The sequence below is a fragment of the Pimephales promelas genome, chromosome 5, assembly GCF_988280905.1.
Source record: "Pimephales promelas chromosome 5, fPimPro1.hap1.1, whole genome shotgun sequence".
NCBI lineage: Eukaryota > Metazoa > Chordata > Actinopteri > Cypriniformes > Leuciscidae > Pimephales > Pimephales promelas.
In genome coordinates, this window is record NC_142773.1 from 20,647,358 (window position 1) to 20,669,002 (window position 21,645).

General features: G+C 37.4%; 1 protein-coding gene and 1 long non-coding RNA gene across 4 annotated transcripts in view; both read right to left on the bottom strand.

The window, feature by feature from the left end:
- Positions 1 to 1,280: 1,280 nt before the first annotated feature.
- LOC148981423 (uncharacterized) lies at positions 1,281 to 10,418 on the bottom strand. Its single transcript, XR_016168524.1, has 4 exons — positions 8,505 to 10,418; positions 6,774 to 6,873; positions 4,705 to 4,838; positions 1,281 to 1,985 (listed from the first exon to the last, which is right to left on the bottom strand). It is a non-coding gene; the product is annotated as an uncharacterized LOC148981423 (long non-coding RNA).
- A 641-nt stretch (positions 10,419 to 11,059) lies between these two features.
- Positions 11,060 to 21,645, bottom strand: part of pard3ab (par-3 family cell polarity regulator alpha, b) — an 86,433-nt gene continuing 75,847 nt past the window's right edge. For all 3 annotated transcript variants that reach the window (XM_089131108.1, XM_089131109.1, XM_039694821.2), the window contains 3 exons: positions 16,075 to 16,192; positions 13,146 to 13,267; positions 11,060 to 12,001 (listed from right to left, as the gene is read on the bottom strand). In XM_089131108.1, the coding sequence (XP_088987234.1) occupies positions 11,575 to 12,001; positions 13,146 to 13,267; positions 16,075 to 16,192 (667 nt within the window). In that variant the 3' untranslated portion in view covers positions 11,060 to 11,574. The remainder of the gene's footprint in view (positions 12,002 to 13,145; positions 13,268 to 16,074; positions 16,193 to 21,645) is intronic.

Genomic DNA, 21,645 nt, shown 5'->3' on the forward strand with positions numbered 1-21,645 from the left:
TGAGACCAAAGATAAACACAAATTATACGAATTATATCTCATGTTTAACCTCTTGACTAGAGACATCCGAGCCAGCGGCAACCGTCAGAAGCACTGGCCGTGGTACGGCTGTTCCAGGCGGGGGAGACGAGCGCTGGGCGGGGGCGCAGCAACTCCGAAAACTTCAGATCAAATTTTTAAATAGGCTCTATCTTTATAAACAAACCACATATTTGAGCTTTAAACAACTACATTGTCGACTGAAAAACTATTAAAACTACATTGCGTGACACAATAAGGAGTTTTCTTTTTAAATCAATCAAAGTTCCCAAAAGCGTTGCCATATGGAGTTTAACCGTAGAGACGGAACGGACTATTTTCTTTAGCGGAAGCAATACAATCGTTTTTAAATCAATAAACTCCTTTTTAAATCAGTAAATCGTGTCAAATTATTTATTTATTTGGTAAGTAGCCATGTAATAAGCAGGAAAATATAGAGCAAGGTGGTTGTTAGCGAATACGACCCCTTCTTCATCTCCGCTTCGCATCGCGGTCATAAATCAGCCTGTCAGGTTTTCTATTTGCCATAACAACGCCTCGCTCGACATTATCCCTTACATATAACCACTACATGCGTTCTTTTTACTAGTCCAGTGAAAACAAAATAAGTTTTCTTACCTTAGTCAACCAGCTGCAAGATGAGCAAGTGGAAGACGACGAACATTCACCGTCTGTAGGCAGCTTAACGTATCTCTTCCGCCGTCTGGTGCACTTTGACAGGAAGTGCTTTTGCCTGATTACATTAATTTGAATTCACTCAATATTCTCTCCATTTGGAATTAAATTAATAAAAAAGCTTAAGTTTCATTTAACTACAATGGGTGGTTTTTATTCCAAACATTTTTATTTGAATAAAATTAATAAAAATGCTTAAGTTTTAATTAACAATAATGGGTGGTTTTTATTCCAAACATTTTTATTTGAAATGTAATTAAATATTTGCCTCAAAATCAAAAACACAATTATATTGAATACATTTTAACCAAAAACATTAATTCAAATCTACATCACCACAGAATCATTTCTTACAGTGTGAAATTACTGAACTTAAATATACAAGTTAGATAAAAATCATCATTAAAGAAGAAAATTTCAAATGGCATTTAGAGGCTTTTGCATCTGAACTCTTCATTTTTTTATGTTTTTGAAAGAAGTCTCATGCTCATCAAAACTTTATTTGATCTTTATTTAGTACTATAAAATGTTGTTTTTTTTCTTGTGATGCAAAGCTGAATTTTCAGGATCATTACTCCAATCTTCAGTGTCACATGGTTCTTCAGAAATTATGCTAATTTTGTGCTCAAGAAACATTTCTTGTTATTATCAATGTTGAAAAAATTTGCTTAATATTTTTTTGGAAACTGTGACAAAGAAATATTCAAAACTTTCACTGACTGAAACAGTGAAGCAGACTTCTGTGAACACATAACAAAAGACCCAGAGTTTGTGTCTTGTCAGTGTATGAAGAATATCTGTGTCACGATCTGGCCAGCTGGCAGGTTTCTCCTCCAGACTGTGAGTGACACACAAAGCTGTCATGTGTAACTGGTGACACAGTTGTCCATGCGTGAGCGGTGGCGGGTCGTTTGTGTAAAACATAGCAGTCGGCACTCCTCACAAACAGACCTATTATCAGTGTCCTGTGCTTTTAGCACAGCAAAAGAAAAAAATCCATCGTCATTTACTGATCATACATTTACCCCGGGGTGGAATATTGTCTCTGCTCCAATCCTGGACTCGCTTTCCATCACTCTATGTACAGCAAAACTGATCCCCGATCAGACAAATACAGCACTTACCACAACAGAAACTGTGTCATGATCCTAAAGCACTTCCTGCATCATATGACTATAACTTTAGCCTGAAGACATCGCAAATGAGGACAAATTCCTGCCGGTGAAAGAGATGGTAGCCCAAAAAAGGGGTTGTAGGCCTGTACATCTTTTCTGAAAAAACAAAAGCAAAACAAAAAACATAATGCTAAATAGAAATAATAAAGTGAATTTATGTGCTAGTGCATAATTAGTCAACTAAATAGGCTTTTCAACTTATTAAAGAGAAGAGAAAAGGCTTAATATCTTTTGTTGTCCACATCAAAGTCAATCAAACTCACTTTTTTAGCACAAAATGACAGAAAATATGAATATGAACAGGTTGCATGACATCCTCTGAAAGCCATGAACAAGTACACAAGGAAATAGAAATGAGAGAATACATTAAACAGGCCTGCTATTTAAAAAAAAAAAAAAAATTGTTTTGTCAGTGTATGAAGAATATCTGTGTCACGATCTGTCCAGCTGGCAGGATTCTCCTCCAGACTGTGCCTTAATTTAAGTACGATCAACTTGGATGTTTAAGTCATTTCAACTTTCATCATTAAACAGACTTAAAAATGAGTTAAATCTTGTATAACTTAAAACAATAACTTATTTTGATGAGTTAAAGCTATGTAAAAGCATGTTGTCATTACTTATTTATTAGTTTGATTTTAACGTTTTTTTTGTTTTGTTAACCTTTGTAAAATAATATTTTTGTCTCTGTTGGGTCGCCGCTTGATGATGGTGGAAAACCATTGAAATAATACACTTAAAAACATTTTACAGGTGCTGATTGTTAATTTTATAGATAAGCATTTATTTTCCGTCGACATAATCAAATATGGGCTGCTTATCAAATAAAATAAAATATGAAATATCGATTCGAGTTAAAATTGTTTTATGTCAGAAGAAAGACCACCGAGGGATATGAGAGACATGAATCCAGCCAGTCATTGCATAAAAATATCTGAAAGCTGAAATTGTCCAATCAGAATCAAGTGCTCCAGTGAGCAGTGTAATAAAATGATGTATTATGAAGCTGGAAATGAGAGATTTGTTCTTTTTATATGCACTTCCATGTGTCCGCCCCCTTCCCCCATCTCATAAATGGTTTTCTGAGCAAAGCTGAAATTGGAAATCTAATAAGAGCACTTTTCATTGACAACCGCTGGCTGAGGACTGAAGCTATTGGCTGCGTTACAGCTGTGAGAGTCAATCTCTTCAAGTGGAGTGAATGGCCACTGAGAGTCTTAGACAATACCGCGCTGACAGAGAGACTATTTCAGCGTGGAGCGAGAGAGCGAGGCGTAACGCGGTGGGGTGGGCTGATTGTCTCTGACTCGATGTGGACGTGTTCATTAACCTCTGAAATCTCTCTCTGCGGCCCACAATAGCAGGACTATTCATTCACTGACTGGATGGCGTGATAAATGAAGGGCAGAGATAAACAGAAAGACCGAGCTGCTCTGACAGGATGAATGAAGCTACCATGTGTCCAATCAGGAGTTGAAAACAAGATGCATCTTCATTAAATCTGTGGTATGGAAAACACTGGGAGGAAATGTGAATAAACGGTAATGAATGGTGATTTTGAGAATGTAGGTCATTCTTTCTCTCTGTCACTCTCTATCGCTTTCTTTTTTCCCACCGCATTGTCCTCTAAATACAATTCTTAGCTTCTTTATCCTTTTTGACCTCCTCACATGACAGATTACGTACCCCTCAGTATCTTTTTTTTCTGTGTGAGATCTCTGGAAAAAAATGACAGGAATTCAATGCTGAATTAATCTTTTTCTAGTTTCAAACTCAAGTTCATAATACCGAGAGCGCTTCCAATTGTTTTCAATGTAAACTCGTGCTAGACGGATGTCTTTAACAGACGCGCAATTCTAAAAAACGCGGCGCTCAAGTTAAAAGTTCAAATTTAAGAAACACGTTTCCAGACCTTGCGCTTTTCCACTTCCACTGACCTGAGTCTCGCGTTTGTAACAGGATAAAACACATTTTGTTAATTAGAGTTTTAAAATGTGAAGGGTCTAAATTAAATGACTATATCAACTAAAAGTCTGACTGCCCACTAAAAATTAACCATAAGGCTTACTCGTCCCTAACTCCTACAAAAAAACAAAACAGTTTATTGCATTGAAACCATGGAAACTACAAACCATACTTTAGAGGAATAGTTCACTTTAAAAAAACTTTTGCTGATAATTTACTCACCCTCATGTCATCCAAGATATCCATGTCATTCTTTCTTCAGTCGAAAAGAAATTAAGGTTTTTGATAAAAACATTCCTGGATTTAAAAAAAAAAAATGTTTTGTATTTTTAAATGAGCGATCGTTTTGCTTGATAAGACCCTTATTCATCGTCTGGAATTGTTTAAAGCCCTTTGAACAGTTTGCAAGGCGACCATTTGAGTTTATAAATTTGTTATTATATATTTTTTAAATGAGCGATCGTTTCGCTTGATAAGACCCTTATTCATCGTCTGGAATCGTTTAAAGCCCTTTGAATAGTTTGTACTGAAAATGTCTTTTGGACCTTGAACCGTTTGGTTACCAGTAAAGTGAATTATATGGAGAAAAATCCTGGAATGTTTGCATCAAAAACCTTAATTTCTTTTCGACTGAAGAAAGAATGACATGGATATCTTGGATGACATGGGGGTGAGTAAATTATCAGCAAAAGTTATTTTTTTAAAAGTGAACTAATCCTTTAACCACGGTATTTGTAGGAAAACTGTGATTAATGGTAATCAATCCGACAAAAATAAAAAATAAAACTGTTACTATACACCTAAAGGGATAGTTCACTTTGAAATTAATTTTTGATATGTTTTAGCTCACCTCAAGCGCATCCAAGATGTAGGTGTCTTTGTTTCCACAGCGTGACATAGACGCGCGAGAGATCACTTCCGGCGGAACGTTGGACATGGTTCAGTTCGGTTCAGTTGGACATCTGATTCACATCAGTTCGACAGCTGTTAACAGATGGTAAAAACTATTTAAATACTGTTCCTTTTCTCACACAAACCGCTCGTTTCGTGTCTTAGGCCATCAGTGTGTACTTACATTTACGAGTCATTAAATCATGTTTAATTTGGACTTCTCTGTGCATTCTCTTTGACGTGACCTGCATTATATGACTGACAGACAAGAACGGTTTGACCGAAAAATGTCAAAATAAAAAATGCTGTGGAAACAAAGACACCTACATCTTGGACGCCCTTGAGGTAAGATAAAACATATCAAAAATTAATTTCAAAGTGAAATATCCCTTAAGACCATTAATTTTAAAAATATTAATTTTCATAAGAGTGTCCTTTTGGGGTTTTATCATGTAAATATTCACATGATAAGAGCTTGTTAATTCCATTTTGCCCCTTTTGAAAATGAGAAGAGCTACATTTTTTAATATGTAACAAAGAAAGAAAAAAAAATGTCTGCTGGTAATAAATATTACAATCATGTTACTTTATTGTTTGCAATTTTCTTTTGAGTCTTATTGAGCAACTGAGCAAATTTCACTTCTTCCTCTTTATTTCCCACCGGTTACAACTGTGACCAAAAATAATCCACATATACTTTCACTAACATCTTGAAAACCTTTTCAGAAAAACCATGAAGGCTTATTTCATCGGTCTATTCAAGGAATAATATACAAATCTCTAATTTCCAGCTTCATGCATCATTACACCGTTCACTGGAGCACTTGATTCTGATTGGACAATTTCAGCTTTCAGATATTTTTATATATTAACTGGCTAGATTTATGTCTCTCATATTATATATCTCTCAGTGGTCTTTCTTCTGACATAAAATAATTTCGACTCGAAACAAATTAATATTTTTATTTATTTGATAAGAAGCCCTTATTTAATTCATTTGGGATCGGTGTTGTTTTTGTTAACTAAAATGTTTTCAGTAATTGAAATAATCTGAAATAAAAAGAATGTAGATATTAGATAAAAATACGGGAACCAAATGAAATAAGTTATAGTACCTAGGCCCGGTTTCACAGACAGGGCTTTTATAAACATGCCTTAGGTAAAACATTACTGGTGTGTGCATCTCTAGTGCAAAACAATGAAACTGACATAATTTAAGATATATCAGTGCAAGCTGCTTTTAGTTGAAACAGCTCAACAAACATGACGTGAACAAGAAACAGGGGTAAAATGACTTAAACTAAACTAAAATACAAATAAATTAAGCTGTATAGACATTTTTTCAAAAAGACGACGACATAAACATGACAAAAATACTAAAAATAAAGCTGAAAGATATAAAATAGCATACATAAATACCAACCCTGCTTAGCATCAAATGGGTTAATTATTGATTGTTTAATTATATTGCTTAGTGCTTAAAAGTCAACTGCACTAAAACTCAATAGAAACTGTTGTTTATTCTAGAAATTAATTACAGGCTGCTGGCGGTCTTTAACTACATTAATTGTTCATTAAAGACCTCAAAATCCAACCAGAGTAACCAGAAACAACGATTCTCTTGTAAACATATGATAGTGTGGCAGAACGGTTGCCTTTGCTTCTCCTGAATTTGCCCTCCTGCACACCACTTTGTCTCAGAGATGAGTCTGTCAAACTCCTGTCACTCCTGTGTGTGTGTGTGTGTGTGTGTGTGTGTGTATGCTCTGGCCCACGGCCAGAATAAGACCTTTTTCATTTACGAACTATAAACCACAATCTCACACAGTCACATCTACTATGCTGAAAAACACACACTGCCCCTCTAATAAATACAAAAGACTTGGAAAAAATTGCAGTCAGGAAAGCTTTTGGAAATATCCACTGTTCTTTTTATCGAGTTGTTTGTGTAAGAGAGAAAGCACAAGAAGAAATAAAGTGTGTGTCCATGTGTGTAATTAGCACATCTGTTCCAGGTGAGAGTGGCACCTTCAAAAACGTCTGGAGGAAGGGCTTCTCCATCTGCTTCGGCCCAGCACTCTCTGCCTCTTTCTTCCTCTCTCTCCAGCTTTTTCTTTCCATTTTTATCCTGGTGAACATGAACATTTTTAAATATTAAAATAACAAACCAGTCGTTTCAATGGCAACAAGAATCATGTGGAACTGAATGATTCCTTCACTAATCAGTGTTTCAGGCTAAACTGCATCTGTACAAACCCAAACATTGGGTTAAAAATGTCATGTAAAAATCTAACCCAAAGACTGGGTTTGTCCATTATTGACCCAAAGTTGAATTGAAACAATCCAACAGTTTTTAACACGTAGAATATCATTATTTTTATTCAGCATGGATGCATTAAATAGATCAAAAGTGACAGTAAATATATTCATGCTAACAAAGATTTTTATTTCAAATAAACTCTGTTCTTTCTAACTTTCTATTTCTTTCTAACTTTCTCATGTGCTGCATCCGAAATCTCATATTATATTCTATAAAATATCTATAAAATCTTCTATAAAATATAGAAGTTACTACTGTACATTTGGTTTGAAACTTACTTTGCAACCATTAAAAATAAGTATGTTCAATATAGTATCAGTGAGAGTAGTTGAATGAAATTCAGACATACAACATTCGCCATGTTGTTACTGTCACGTGATACCAGCGTCAGTTACGTCGCTTCACTGCCATTCATAATTCCTCTCCCGTGGCCTCATGGGATAGTAAAGTGTCATTCAAATGAGCACTTCAGATCTCTGATAGATTCAGATAGAAATAGTAGGTCATCCAGTATACTTTTCGCCTACTGTCTTATGAATACTATGAATTTAGAAACCTCAGCTCACATATGCTTTTTCACTTACTATAATATAGTATGGAAGTTGACATATTTGGACGCAGCCAAGGTTTCCACAAAAAATATTAAGCTGCACAACTGTTTTCAACATTTATAATATAAAAGTAAAATAAATTCAAATCAGCATATTATAAAGATTTCTGAAGGACAATAAGACACTGAAAACTGGATTAATGATTCTGAAAATTCAGCTTTGCATCACAGAAATAAAAAAAAGCATTACATTTGAATTTAGTTATTTTAAATGTAATAATCTTTCACTATTTTACCATTTAACTGTATTTTTGTATTCTTACTGACCCCAAACTTTTAATATATGTATATAAATTGTATTATCTTGCTGTTGAAAAATATTTTAAAACAAAATTTCACCCAGAAAACCCCATCAGGCAATTTTAGTATGTCGTTTTGTCTACATCAAGTCATTAATGCAACCAAATGTTACTGAAAATAATTTAATAATAATAGCAGGTTTCTCATTTCTTATTTTAATGTAACCATTATTAGAAGTAAGGAGTATGTGTGTCATATCTGGAGGAAAGGGACAGACTTTCTATTTTAATGACCTTTGACCCCGGTGACCTTTTCTCTCTCGATGACAGAATGACTAATTATGAAAAGCAAATGAAAATTCTAGAAAAAAAGGTTACAGCAAAATTTCATGATCAGGACAGCAGGCATTAAAATAACTCCAGCACAAATGAAAACTCAGCAGATGATTTTGCTAAACTAAAGCAAAACAACTAAAGAGTCATCTGACACAACATTAAAAAAAGTTTCTGTAGTAAAAGTAAAAACATTCAAAAGTAGCAAAGTAGAAACCTGTAATATTGAGTTAATACATATAAAAACACATTCTTACCTGTGAATTCAAATCTTTGTGGTTTCATATCATCTTAATGTGAGTGACGACACGTTGACCTTTTGCAAGATGGCGGGCATGCCGACGTGTGTACAGTGGTTGAATGTGGCATCTACGTAGACATATCGATGGATCTCTCCCTCACAGACACACACGTGAAAACACAGAGTGTACAGCAAACAGAAGAGCGTCCCCTTCCTTTATTTTACAAGAGTTTTGTACAGTCTAAAGTTAAACAGCTGCTGTGTTTCTAAACATCACCAATTTCTCAACAGCGTATAAACAACACAAAATAACAGACACAGGCAGAAACAAAAAGCAAAAAACCCTGTACAGAGTCCTGTAAACAAACTACAACAAACAAAATATCCAGAAAATCATACATTAGTCCATTGGAAACCCCATATCTCCGCCCGCTCATGACCTCTGACCTTTAGGACACTTATGGAGGTGGTTGCTATCCTAGGATACACACATAAATAAAAGAACCAAAATCGCCATGTGTTTAACGCTTCTTCATTCAAACCGTTACAATCTGGAAATTTGACATTTAAAAAGGTTAAAAAGGGTTGAATGTACAAAACAGGATGAGCAGGGCAAGATCAGGAGCAAATTTCCATACTGGATACGGAGGAACAAAGAAGAAAAAAAAATAACAAAAAGTGTCTTGATTGTTTAGTCATGTCGTACTGAGGCTCTTTTCATGTTCTCATCTTTATATCCTCACACACACACACAGACACACCAAACGCACCCAACCATCTGTGCCTGGGCAGTAGAGTGTGTTGCGCACCATGTGTCCCACTGTTATGTGTCAAGCGAGCAAGGGCTGGCTCATATGGCACTGCCCCCGCGCACATACACACACAGCGCTGACCTAGCCTCTTACACTCCAGTCTGAGAGAGTCTCAGCTCAACGGGAGCTCTTGACTCGAAGCCCAGAACTATCAGAGACTCAAAGTTCTAGTCTGAGAACTCAAACGCAACACTCTCATGCAGATTCACCATCTCGGCAGCTGATGGGGGCGGGGCTGAAGTGATGCTCCTGGCACAGGCTGTTACCACGAGTGGGTAAGGACTTTCTATTTAAATGATCAATACAATCCATCAATCTATCATGTGCTGCAGAGGAGTGTGTGGCTGTTTTTAAAATGGAATACTAGTGTGCTGTATAGTGTGCAGAGTGCCGTATGCATTTAATACTGCTTATATGTGGAAAAAGTACATTATTAAATTCAATAGTCAGTTTGTATGTATACTGTATATATACATTTATTTTATATCCAATTATGTGTATTAAAGTCTCAAGTTTTAGTACAATTGGTACAAATAAGATGACACTGGGGCCATATGTATGGAATTATAAGCTATATGTGTACAGAGCTACACATACATACATATACATACATAGATATATATATATATATATATAAATATATATACATATATATAAATGTATATATATATTATATGGGTGCGTGTATAAATATATATATATATAGACACATACACACATATAACACACACACACATATATATATATATTTTTCATACACACTACATAAATTGTATATACATAGATATCTATACATATCCATGTAACTGTACACAGCCTATATTGAAGCTATGCATATTTCATTTCCTTTCATGTACATACTGTATGTATGTATATATATATATATACACACACACACATATATATATATATATATATATATATATATATATATATATATATATTCATACACAATACATAAATGGTATATACATAGATATCTATATATATCCATGTAATCCATGTACCTGTACACAGCCTATATTGAAGCTATGCACATTTCATTTCATTATATATATATATATATATATATATATATATATATATACACTGTACGTGTGTGTGTCTGTGTGTATATATGAAGAGTTCAGATGCAAAAGCCTCTAAGTGCCATTTGAAATTTTCTTCTAAAATGATCATTTTTATCAAGCTTGTATATTTAAGTTCAGTAATTTCACTTAAATGGCAATGATAATTACCTATTAATTGTTATTTAAGTGAAATTACTGAACTTAAATATACAAGTTTGATAAAAATCATCATTAAAGAATAAAATTTCAAATGGCATTTAGAGGCTTTTGCATCTGAACTCTTCATATGTACTGTACATATATAGTCTGTGTGTGTCTGTCTACATAAGCTATAAATGTTTTTATTACATTCCATGTGGCATTTCAAACACAGCCTGTGTGTGTGTGCGTGCATTTATGCATGTTTAAGGGAAAAGCGAAGACAATTTTTTGTCTGAACTTTCACAGAGCGCTGTGGCCTGTCAATACAGGGGCAGCTGGTGTGTGTGATGAAAAATTCAGTGTGGGTCATCTGGGAGACAGGCACACACACACACACACACACCTGGCAGACAGCAGTGGGTCGTGGGCTCTGTGTCTGTGTGTGAAAGAGCTCTGAAAATTTAATGAGGAGCATCAATTAATGACCTGCTATCTGTGACCCCATTTCCTTTCTTTCTTCTTTTCCATTGCATTTTTGGGATTTTCTCTTTTCATTGGATTCCCAGGAGTCTCTGACCATGTATTTTTTGTACCTAGATTTGTCGAGTTCTTCAAACACGTGACTACATCCAGTGGTGTTGCTAGGTTTCTGGACCCCCTGTCCTCAGTCCGTTTCCCCCCAAAACTAGCGACTCCCCTGACTACAACAAATACAAGTTTAACTGAAAACTTTTACCTGATGTGTAAGAATGAATCTGATAAATCTTAAAAAAAGCTCTACTTCACAAAACTTCATTAAAACCTGTGCAAACTGCAAGATCTACATGGTTCTAGAGAGGAACAGGTCTGTGTCAGGCTGATTGTCAGAGCATGAAGGTCTTCACAGCGAACCGAGAGACTTCTTGCCTCTGGCCGCACCAATGAGCCAATGTCGATCTGGGCAGGACCGCTGTGACCTCATAAAGAAAAGGCACTCGGGGAGTCTGTGTACAAGTGGCACACAAATAAATGTTTGTAAGAGAGCCTTTGTTTGTGATTACCTCTTTAGGTTTCTCCTTTCTTCTCACGACAAAAACGGGCGCGTTTTCTCAGGTGTGTGTATGCGGCTGAGTCGGACAACCTGTGAAGGGGACGGTGGGACGTCCTGTCTGAGGGGCCCTTTAGAATCCTGCGATTCGTAGTCCAGCCGCATTGATGGGCATCTTCCTTTGATTTCCTGTTCCCTGCGTCTCTGCTCCTGTCGCAGGAGCTCCTGGGCCTCCAGAAGGACACGTGCGTTGTATCCTCCACCCACCGAGGTACCGCCGGCTCCCGGGGGAACGGAGAGGCCATTCCTGCAGCCGTGACGAGGAACGGTGCGCGGGACGGAACGATGTCCCTGGTAGCTGGAGTAACGGCCGCTGTCCTTCGCTGCCTGGAAACTGTCTCCGGCTGGACACGTCCTCGCCCACTCGCTCTCTGAAGCCAGGGTGGGCGTCTTACGAGGGTGGCTACACACAGAGAAAGGTGAGAAGCTTAGTGTATATGTGTTTAAAGACATTCATAGTTTGTTCATATTGAAACTGGAAATGGGGGGCGGGACATATCAATGAACTGCTTATTGTTTTAGCCAATGTCCTTCAGTTTTCATCACAGTAGTCCAGCAAAAACACTTGACAGCTTGCATTATAGAAGAGCACAATGAAGATACTTTCAAAATGAATGAAATTCTTTCGTAACCACAAGGAGGAATTTATTGGAATCATTTTCCAACATATATATTTTTTAAATACATTAAAATACATACATTTAAATACATAAATACATTTTTTCCTTTCATATTTTTGCTTGTTTTGCTGATAGAGAAAGAATATAAAGTTGCTAAAACTGAATTGTGTCAACTTTTTGGTGTACACTAGCATGTACACTCCCATTTGGGGTCATTAAACTCAAATTTGGGCTAGGTATTTGGGGTCACCAAGGCATTTATTTGGTCAAAAATACAGTTTTTGATATATGAACAGACTTCCAAGTCAAGGATAACAAATAAAGGATTCAGAAGGAGATTTCATGCGTCACTTCTTGTATGTTTTGACTTGTGATGCGTTTCCGCCCTTTGTTCTTATATAATAATTTGTTTTGAAAAAATTATTACAATTTTAAAAAACTATTATTGATTTTTTTTTTAATTATTTGAAATTTAATTTATGTCCTGAACCATGATTCAATTTGCAAGATTCTTTCATGAAAAGAAATCTTTGAAATCAAAAATGTATTTCAGACATTATGATACAAAAAATGGATCATTCTTACAGAATAAAAGTGTTAACTTTAAAAATCATACTGACCCTATCTTACAGCTAACAGACATGGACTACAAGCCGCACAACTCCTAATTTTGATTTCACACGGTTGTTTAAAGGCCATGGTGCAGGTTAAACACTACTGTCGATTAATGGGTACATAAAGCAGTTAAGATATGTATATGAAGTTAGAAATATCTCAAAAATGGTGTTAAAGTCCCGTTTTTGTAGTTTTTGTTTAGTGACGGTTATTTTTCACGCGACTCGGCGATGACGTCACATGAGTGTGTTTCGATCAATGGGCCTAAATAACAACAAGCCCTATTGGTATACATTCCACACAAACACGTACCGTGGCAGAGAGCTGTACTGTCTCTGAGCATGTGTGAAAGCATCTCTGGCTTCCTGCCTCTGTAACTGCACCTCCACAGACACCGAGTGGCGGCCGGATGAAGCCTGCGAGCTGCAGTTGGACTGTAACAGAAACAAGAGTTATTACCATGTTAATTAAACACAAACAGGTAAAAGTTCGGCAGAGAAAAAAAAAAAAACGTTATGGAGTTATGGAAGGAACATTACAAACATACAGACAAACAAACACTTAAGCTAAGCACTTACCAGGTATCACTGATGTTTTTTGTGTAGAGGTCTGTGACATTAGTGCAGAAATGTCTTTGAATGCAACATTATTACCAGTACTATGACCTTTAGTGCATTACTGTGGTTAATGAAACCATTAGAGTAGATTATAACACATTAAATATTCATGGAGTCGGTTATCACTCTTCATAACAAAATTACAACTACATTACGGTCCTCGATAGTTATTGTAAAATTATTATCCATTATTCAAATGACCACATCATTAAAATATGTGCAATTATTCCAGATCTATTTATCTCTATATTCTCCTTGACGTTAATTTCCAAAATCAAAATACTGAAGTATATATTTATATTTCGATGTAATTATACTTATTATACAAACAGACTTTTTTTTAATGATTAAATTCTACTTAGTTCTAAACCCTTATACATTTTTCATCTCCAGTGGTGCTAGTTTTATCCCTCTAAGATTCAGGGATCCTTGGAAAATCGACCCTGGCAATGCTAGCGACATGCTCTACCAGTCGAGCTATACGTCTACATACATTATGCACTGGAATGAGGGGTCACAAGAGACGTCAGGTGAATGTTAGGTGAATGTTAGATAAGTGTTAGCTGGATGTTAGGTGAATGAGACAATATTAGCTCATTTTAGGGTGAAGGGTGGATTTGTTCTGAAAACATAATTAAGCAATTCTGTAATGTAATTCATTAAGAAATCACACACACACACACATACACTCACACTTGGTCGGCACGAAACATAAGGGTGTAATTATAAACAATAAAAGACTCATTTAACACCGCCTCTCTCTCGCTCACACACACACTGACAGCTTTGTTCCACACTCAGAACAGTGTAACTGCGGTAAATTGCTCATGACCCATAAGAATCCATTTCTTTTATGGCAACATTTACATTGAGTTCCCTGCTCTCGTCACGCTCGGTCAAACAGATGAATGCCGTCCCAGGCATGCTCAATCAAGAGCCGATCCACACGGAGAATTCCATTAACTCTAATGAAGGAGAACAGCATGCTGGGATTGATTGACACAGCTTGCCAGCCATGTTGCCGTGGAGACAGAGGTGTTGAAGGATGAAGGATGTGTGGAGCCGGGTCATTTAGCCCAGTTCATTAACACACACACACACACTTCACTGCCTAAAACAACATCAGCATCACATTTGTTTGCTAAACAGATTACGGCATTAAAAGACTGATTCGAATGCAGTAACGCTATCTGATTTATAACAGCCAATGATGTTAGCGTTGACTCACAAACACTCACGAAAAATGGTTAGTGGTCAAAAGTGGAAGTTTTTCTGTTTATTCTCACCTGTCATCTCATGAAGAGAAAAACTCCAAGAAGAAATGATGGACATGTTTGAAACAAACTTGAATTGGATTTGATTTGGCAAGAGAAACAAAACTGATTTCATTAAAGAAAACCACCCATCTTTATTCTGTTGCCTTTTGTTTGACAAAAAAAAAAAAAGGGTTTTTAGGCATAGTAAAAAAAAAAGGGGGCTTAGATTTATCATGGGGGTTTTGGACGTTTGGAAACTTGGGGATGTAAAAGGGGGAAGGTAAAAGACATTGAAGACGTTATTTAATACAGTTACATAATCACTACCGTTACAAAGCGAAACAACAGAAATAATTCCATACATTAAAGGTGTTTGAAAAAGTTAAGAAGATGAAAATTTAAAAAGACAAATTTACATTAAGGAAAATGCACATAATACCATGTGTAACAGTTCATTGAAACTCTCTCCCTAGAAAGATGATTACAAATGAATAATGTTAAAAATATTCCACACAGAAGGGTTTCTGAAATGGACAAGACCCCTTTTTAAGGAAGATCATTTTCTAGTGCAACTCATTCCTGACTTAAAGGAATAGTTCACCCAAAAAAAGAAAATTCTGTCCTCATTTACTCGTGTTGCTTCGAAACCTGTATGACTTTATTTCATTGGTGGAACACACACACACACAAAACCATTTTAGGAATGTTGGAATGTTTTTGAACTATTTTGCCCATACAAATGAAAGTCATGGACAATTTCGTGTTCATAAAAGAAAATCAATCATTCAGGTTTGGAACGACAGAACTTTCATTTTTGAGGTGACAATCCCTTTATTAGGACCTTCTGCACTATTTAAAGGCATAAGGGGTTTAAATTTACCTCAATCATTCCACATCACATTGAGTTCACACTCAATCCAGATTCTAATGATCTGGATTTAAATTCAATATCTTAAATACTAAACAATTTCAGTCTAAAACGTTTATTTTTACTCTCAGACACACGTTCACTCTTTCATACCGCAAACACACACACACATACTCAGCCAATCACAGTTCTTGCCTTAATTCATGATCTGCCGACGTCATGGCTGTGGTGATATGGTTGAACAGATGAATGGATGGGTGAACAGTCCAGATGGATGAACACATGTGATGTTAGCATTGTTAGCGGATAATGTCAGTATCAAAAGTGACATGCTCCTGCATGCAGTGGTCTCAGGTTAGCAGTTAGCGTTCTCCCAGGCCTGGAGGTCATGCACGTAACCGCCCCAGTCCTCAGACTGTCTTTTCCTTCTTGGGAGTTCCCAGAGACCATGGGCGTACGTCCAGTGATCATGGGTGCACACACACAGCTCACACACTCACCCAGGGCTGCTCCAAGCTGTAGGAGCGCTGGTGATCATCTGGCTCTACCTCTTCCTGCCTGATCTGCTGGAACTCCTGGCGTAAGCGCTGAATTCGGTCGTGGTTGCTCGGCGTCAGCCTGTTTGGGCAGGAGGAAGAGGTCATATGATGAGACATTACAACATTACATCATAATCCCTTTGATCATATACTCTCCGGGATGACAGGTGTTGGAACTGCGACCCTGTCTAAAAGGTCACCTAGTTACGCTCCACTAACTTCAGGAGAACAAAGGTCAAGGTGTCGCACACGGTGCACAGATGGTCCAGATACCTCTCTGGGCTCCTATGGTCCACAAGATCAGATCAGGAAAACCCACAGGAGAAATCATCAGACAATACCAGGACCATATAAGTATAATCCAGACATGAATGTGTGTGCTTGTGAGAAGGAACCAGACAGATTTCCTCTTATTAAAATTCCATGATCACATGTTGCGTGTTTACGATATAGAAGACAGCAACTGGGGATTTTTACACATGAGCAGATGTCCAGTTTTAAAACACACAGATGATGTATAAATTCTGTCATAGGAAATGACTGAAGATAATTTAAGAACACAGTCGCAGACTACTCAGCAAATATGCATGTCTCAAGTACATATATATATGTGTGTGTGTGTGTGTGTGTGTCTGTTACAATACATTAAATGATACAATATGATATATATATATATATATATATATACAATCTAATTATTATATATATATATATGTATGAAGAGTTCAGATGCAAAAGCCTCTAAGTGCCATTTGAAAGATCATTTTTATCAAGCTTGTATATTTAAGTTCAGTAATTTCACTTAAATGACAATTAATAGGTAATCTTCTTTGCCATTTAAGTGAAATTACTGAACTTAAATATACAAGCTTGATAAAAATGATCTTTTTAGAAGAAAATTTCAAATGGCACTTAGAGGCTTTTGCATCTGAACTCTTCATACATATATATATATATATATATATATATATATATTAGAGATGCACCAATTGCAATTTTCTTGTCTGATTCCTATTTCCAATTTGTGTGACCAGCTAATACCAATTTTTGTACCAATTTTAAGAACTACATTTGACAGCATACAAACAAATATCTATTTTTCTTCAATGCCAACTTTTATTTTCATAATAAAACAAATGAATAAACATTTCCCACACTGCACTAATTGTAGGATCTTACTTAAACAACTCTCATACTGTCAAATAAAGTGCTTTGGGAAAAAAGAAAAGATCTCAATACCTGTAACAGTGTGTAACATGACACGAGAATAACAACTCAGGTAAGGCTATGTTGTAAAAGTACCACCTACTCGGTATTGTGTATTTTGGGCTGAGGCAATTTATCAGATTTTTGAAGCCTCTGTCCTCAACTATAGAGAGCGGCTGGTCTTCCAGGGCCATAAATTCCATCATTTTCCTTTGGTCTTTTCACTGCTCATACCAAGGAAAGATAGGAGAGACTGCTAACCTGTGGCTAGCTCCGAGCTCAGGCTAGCTTTAGCCGCTTTCACTTATTAGCTTCTTTCAAACCGGGCATGTTCAGCTGGGTGATGGTATTTTAAGTGTCTAATGGAGTAGTGATGACCTGGATGCCAGCCCGAACTCCGCCCACAACATTTTTTGGTCGGGAAGTTCGGTCTGGACTCGATCTATTGAGGAGAAATTATGATCAGTCAAAAATTGGGCTAATCAATTTGCCAGGGCGGGCTTTATACAATGATGGACAGATGATCTGCAGGGACAAATTTGCTTTATGTTTAAGTCTATATTGCTTTTATTTCCCCGGTTCGTAATCAAGGAAAACATAAATGTCAGGCAACACGATTCCTGGCTGCATGTCAATATCCATGGATCACTGGATCTTTAGCAAGTTGTAAGGAACACTATATTGAGTCCAACATTTAGTTTAAATTGATAAAATTGTTTTAGTCGCATTTTTGCTAAAACCAGACCATTCTCAGTTGTAACTGAGTTATTGTCTGGCAAAGCATCATAGACAAATCATTTCCAGAGGGGCGTCACCAACGAACGTCGCAGATAGACCTAAAACCAATCAGAGCGATGAAGGAGATGACATATGCAGAGCGGTTTCTCCGAGTGTTGTTCTTTGCTTGGTTTTTAGCGGCAACCATCTTTGTAATGTAGGCTACAAAATCTGCTTCAAAATCCCAGCGCTGTCGTCATCGCGTAAAGCCCGCCCCAACGTTTCTGATTGATGCCGCGATTTCGACGGATTGTTTCAGGGCAAATCTAAATTTGCCGGAAGTTGTCTGGGTTTTTTCCCAGGCTACATTTTCGCAGTTTCCCCTATTAAATCGAGTCACGCAGCAGATCTTTTGCCACTCAGTCAGGCTGAGGGGGGCTGTTCCGGTGGGAAAGTGACGTCAATGCATTCCCTCTATTGCTGTTTTTGAGCCCAGCAATGGTTAGCATTATTTCTCGGCACCCGGGGTTTTATAACTTGTCACATTTCAGACTGTGCAAACTCACAACAGAATTATAATTTCACACATTTGGCATGTCAGTGCAGATTCAGCAGCGGCTGAGCGGCGCCACTGACACATACAGAAAAATACATATAGGTCAAACATCCATTCCAAAACCACCACTGAACTCTTTCTCTTGGCATTGAAACACTTAGACCTGATCTAAAACATACACCAATCAATACAAACTCATCAAAAACACACAAATACATCAACACCATGGAGCCATTTAATCCAATAAGAGAATCAATGAAGAACTGCTGTAATGTTTCCGGAAAGGCTAAAAGAATAACCTCGCAACATCTAAATGCATTACAATGCCCAGATGAACAAAGAAAGCCAGTGTGTGTGTGTGTGCTGACACGGCAGTAACAGTACCTGTGTGAAATTACATTTCCATTGTCAGCTGCATTGACTTAAACACATTTGTTATGTCCTGACATATTTTTTTTCTTCTTATATATGCACACATAGATACAGTTGAGCCAGACAGGAAGTCCCTCTGACCCCATCATAGGATTACTTCTTTCACTGCCAACAGCTGGAGCCATTTAAAACGGTGGCATAACTCTCCGATTAGACTGAAAGACTCACTGGAATTACACACATTTAGCAGTCGTGTTTGAGTATAAATGTTTGCGTGACCCTTTGAAGTTACTATGCAAACCTACAAAGCATAACACTCAATAATAATACTACTCAATCAGTACTTTCAATATGGTTAATCACCATTAACTAATTACAACAGTAATCCAATACATTTCTGAAGATGCAACATTTGTAATGTCCTTGTCTGCACAAATAGCTAGTTTCTTTGCTTGTGACGGAGACATTAGACAGAAACATTAACAAAATAAATGTGATCTATTTTTGAACCCCCCCTCCCCTCCAAACTCAAGGGCAAACAGCTTTTACACTAGAACTATTGTGTTATGAATGAATGCACTAGTATATGTATGTGTGTGCCTGATAAATGCTTCAAATTGATTAAAAATACATTTAAATATTATAAAATGCACCATATTAAGTATTATAAAAAAGCACCATATAATTCCAAATCTGTATGGCTTACTTTCTTCTGCGTAACACAAAAGAAGATCATTTTGAGGGACACTGGAAACCAAACAACAATTGAGACATTTATCAAAATATCTCGAGTGTGAGAAAATTCTCATTTTTTTATTCCCTTAAAAGATCACCACCACTGGCATTTTTATCAAACAGCTGTGAGCTCAACACACCAGAATCAGGTCAAAATAATCAATACACACCAAACATGGATAAAAATCACAGCATAGTAATAAATTGCCTGTTTTATCACTTTAAATGAACAGAATGGGAGTTGGGAGTAAGAAGGGATGAAACCAGATCTGTTTAAACTGACTTCTCACAGGTAAACACGTATGAAAAACAGTTTAAGTAGGCACTTGGAAGTTAGTTTACCCCATTATTTTTCCTCAGCTCTCTATAAGAGCTGCCATTTTGTGGTCAAGAAAGTGCGTCACAATCAAAAGTGCACTTCACTGTAAATTCATCATTGATGCGATTAATGGTCCAACCCACTATAACATCTGACATTCATCCTCTCACAGCCTCATTTAGTATTCAGTCTCTCACAGCCTCATCTGACATTCATCCTCTCACAGCCTCATTTACAAACCTTCCTCTCACAGCCTCATCTCCCATTCACTCTCTTACAGCCTCTTTACAATCATTCCTCTCACAGCCTCATTTAGTATTCAGTCTCTCACAACCTCATCTGACATTCATCCTCTCACAGCCTCATCTGACATTCATCCTCTCACAGCCTCATTTACAAACCTTCCTCTCACAGCCTCATTTAGAATTCAGTCTCACAGCCTCATCTGACATTCATTCTCTCACAGCCTCATTTACAAACCTTTCTCTCACAGCCTCATCTCCCATTCACTCTCTTACAGCCCCTTTACAATCATTCCTCTCACAGTCTCATCTACTATTCACTCTCTCAGTCTCATCTGGTATTCAGCCTCTCACAGCCTCATTTGACATTCATCCTCTCATAGCCTCATTTTCAATCCTTCCTCTCACAGCCTCATCTACCATTCACTCTCTCACCGCCTCATCTAGTATTCAGCCTCTCACAGCCTCATTTACAATTAATCCTCTCACAGCCAAATCTACCCGTCACCCTCTCACAGTCTCATCTAGTATTCAGCCTCTCACAGCCTCATCTAACATTCACTCTCTTACAGCCTCATCTAGAATTCACTCTCTCACAGGCTCATTTACAAATTAAAGCTGCAAGCAGCGATGGGCGGGCCCTCGCACCTGTAGCACGTCGGGGTCTGAGGCGGCCGCGTTGCATTTTCTGCAGCTCAGCCAGTGCGGCTGTGTATTTACTACGCTGCTTCGTTAAAGGTCACTTCCTGTTGCCAGCAGGTGGCGCTATGACTGTGGGTGAATGTCGGAATGTAGATTTGTTCAGGGCGGGACTCTCGTCAAAGGTGTAAAATTTCATACATATCTGGGCTTTTACAGTCAAGTTACTACAACTTCCTGTTTCAAGGCGAATCATCGACGCCACGGACACGCCCATCGACGAAAACCCGCAGATAGCACAACTTTACATCGTCAATGCCTTTAGAAGGCACAGCAGAAATGTGAAGTCGATCCGACTAAAGCCCTAGGAGGAGTTAGTTAAAGTACGTAATGAGTAAATCATCCAAAAATGGCGGTAAAATTATAAATGGCCGACTTCCTGTTGAGTTTAAGGCATCGCTCCAGGAGACTTTTCTGTGCGTCTGGACATGGTAGATGTACCACAGAAATTTCTTACATATCGGTCAAACATGCGGCGGGGGCTGCTTTGTTAAAGGCCACTTCCTGTTGCCAGCAGGTGGCGCTATGACTGTGGGTGAATGTCGGCATGTAGATTTGTTCAGGGTGGGACTCTTGTCAAATATGTAAAATTTCGTGCAGATCTGGGCATTTACAGCCAAGTTACTACAACTTCCTGTTTCATGGCGAATCATCAACGCTTCGGACACTCGCACCTGTAGCACGTC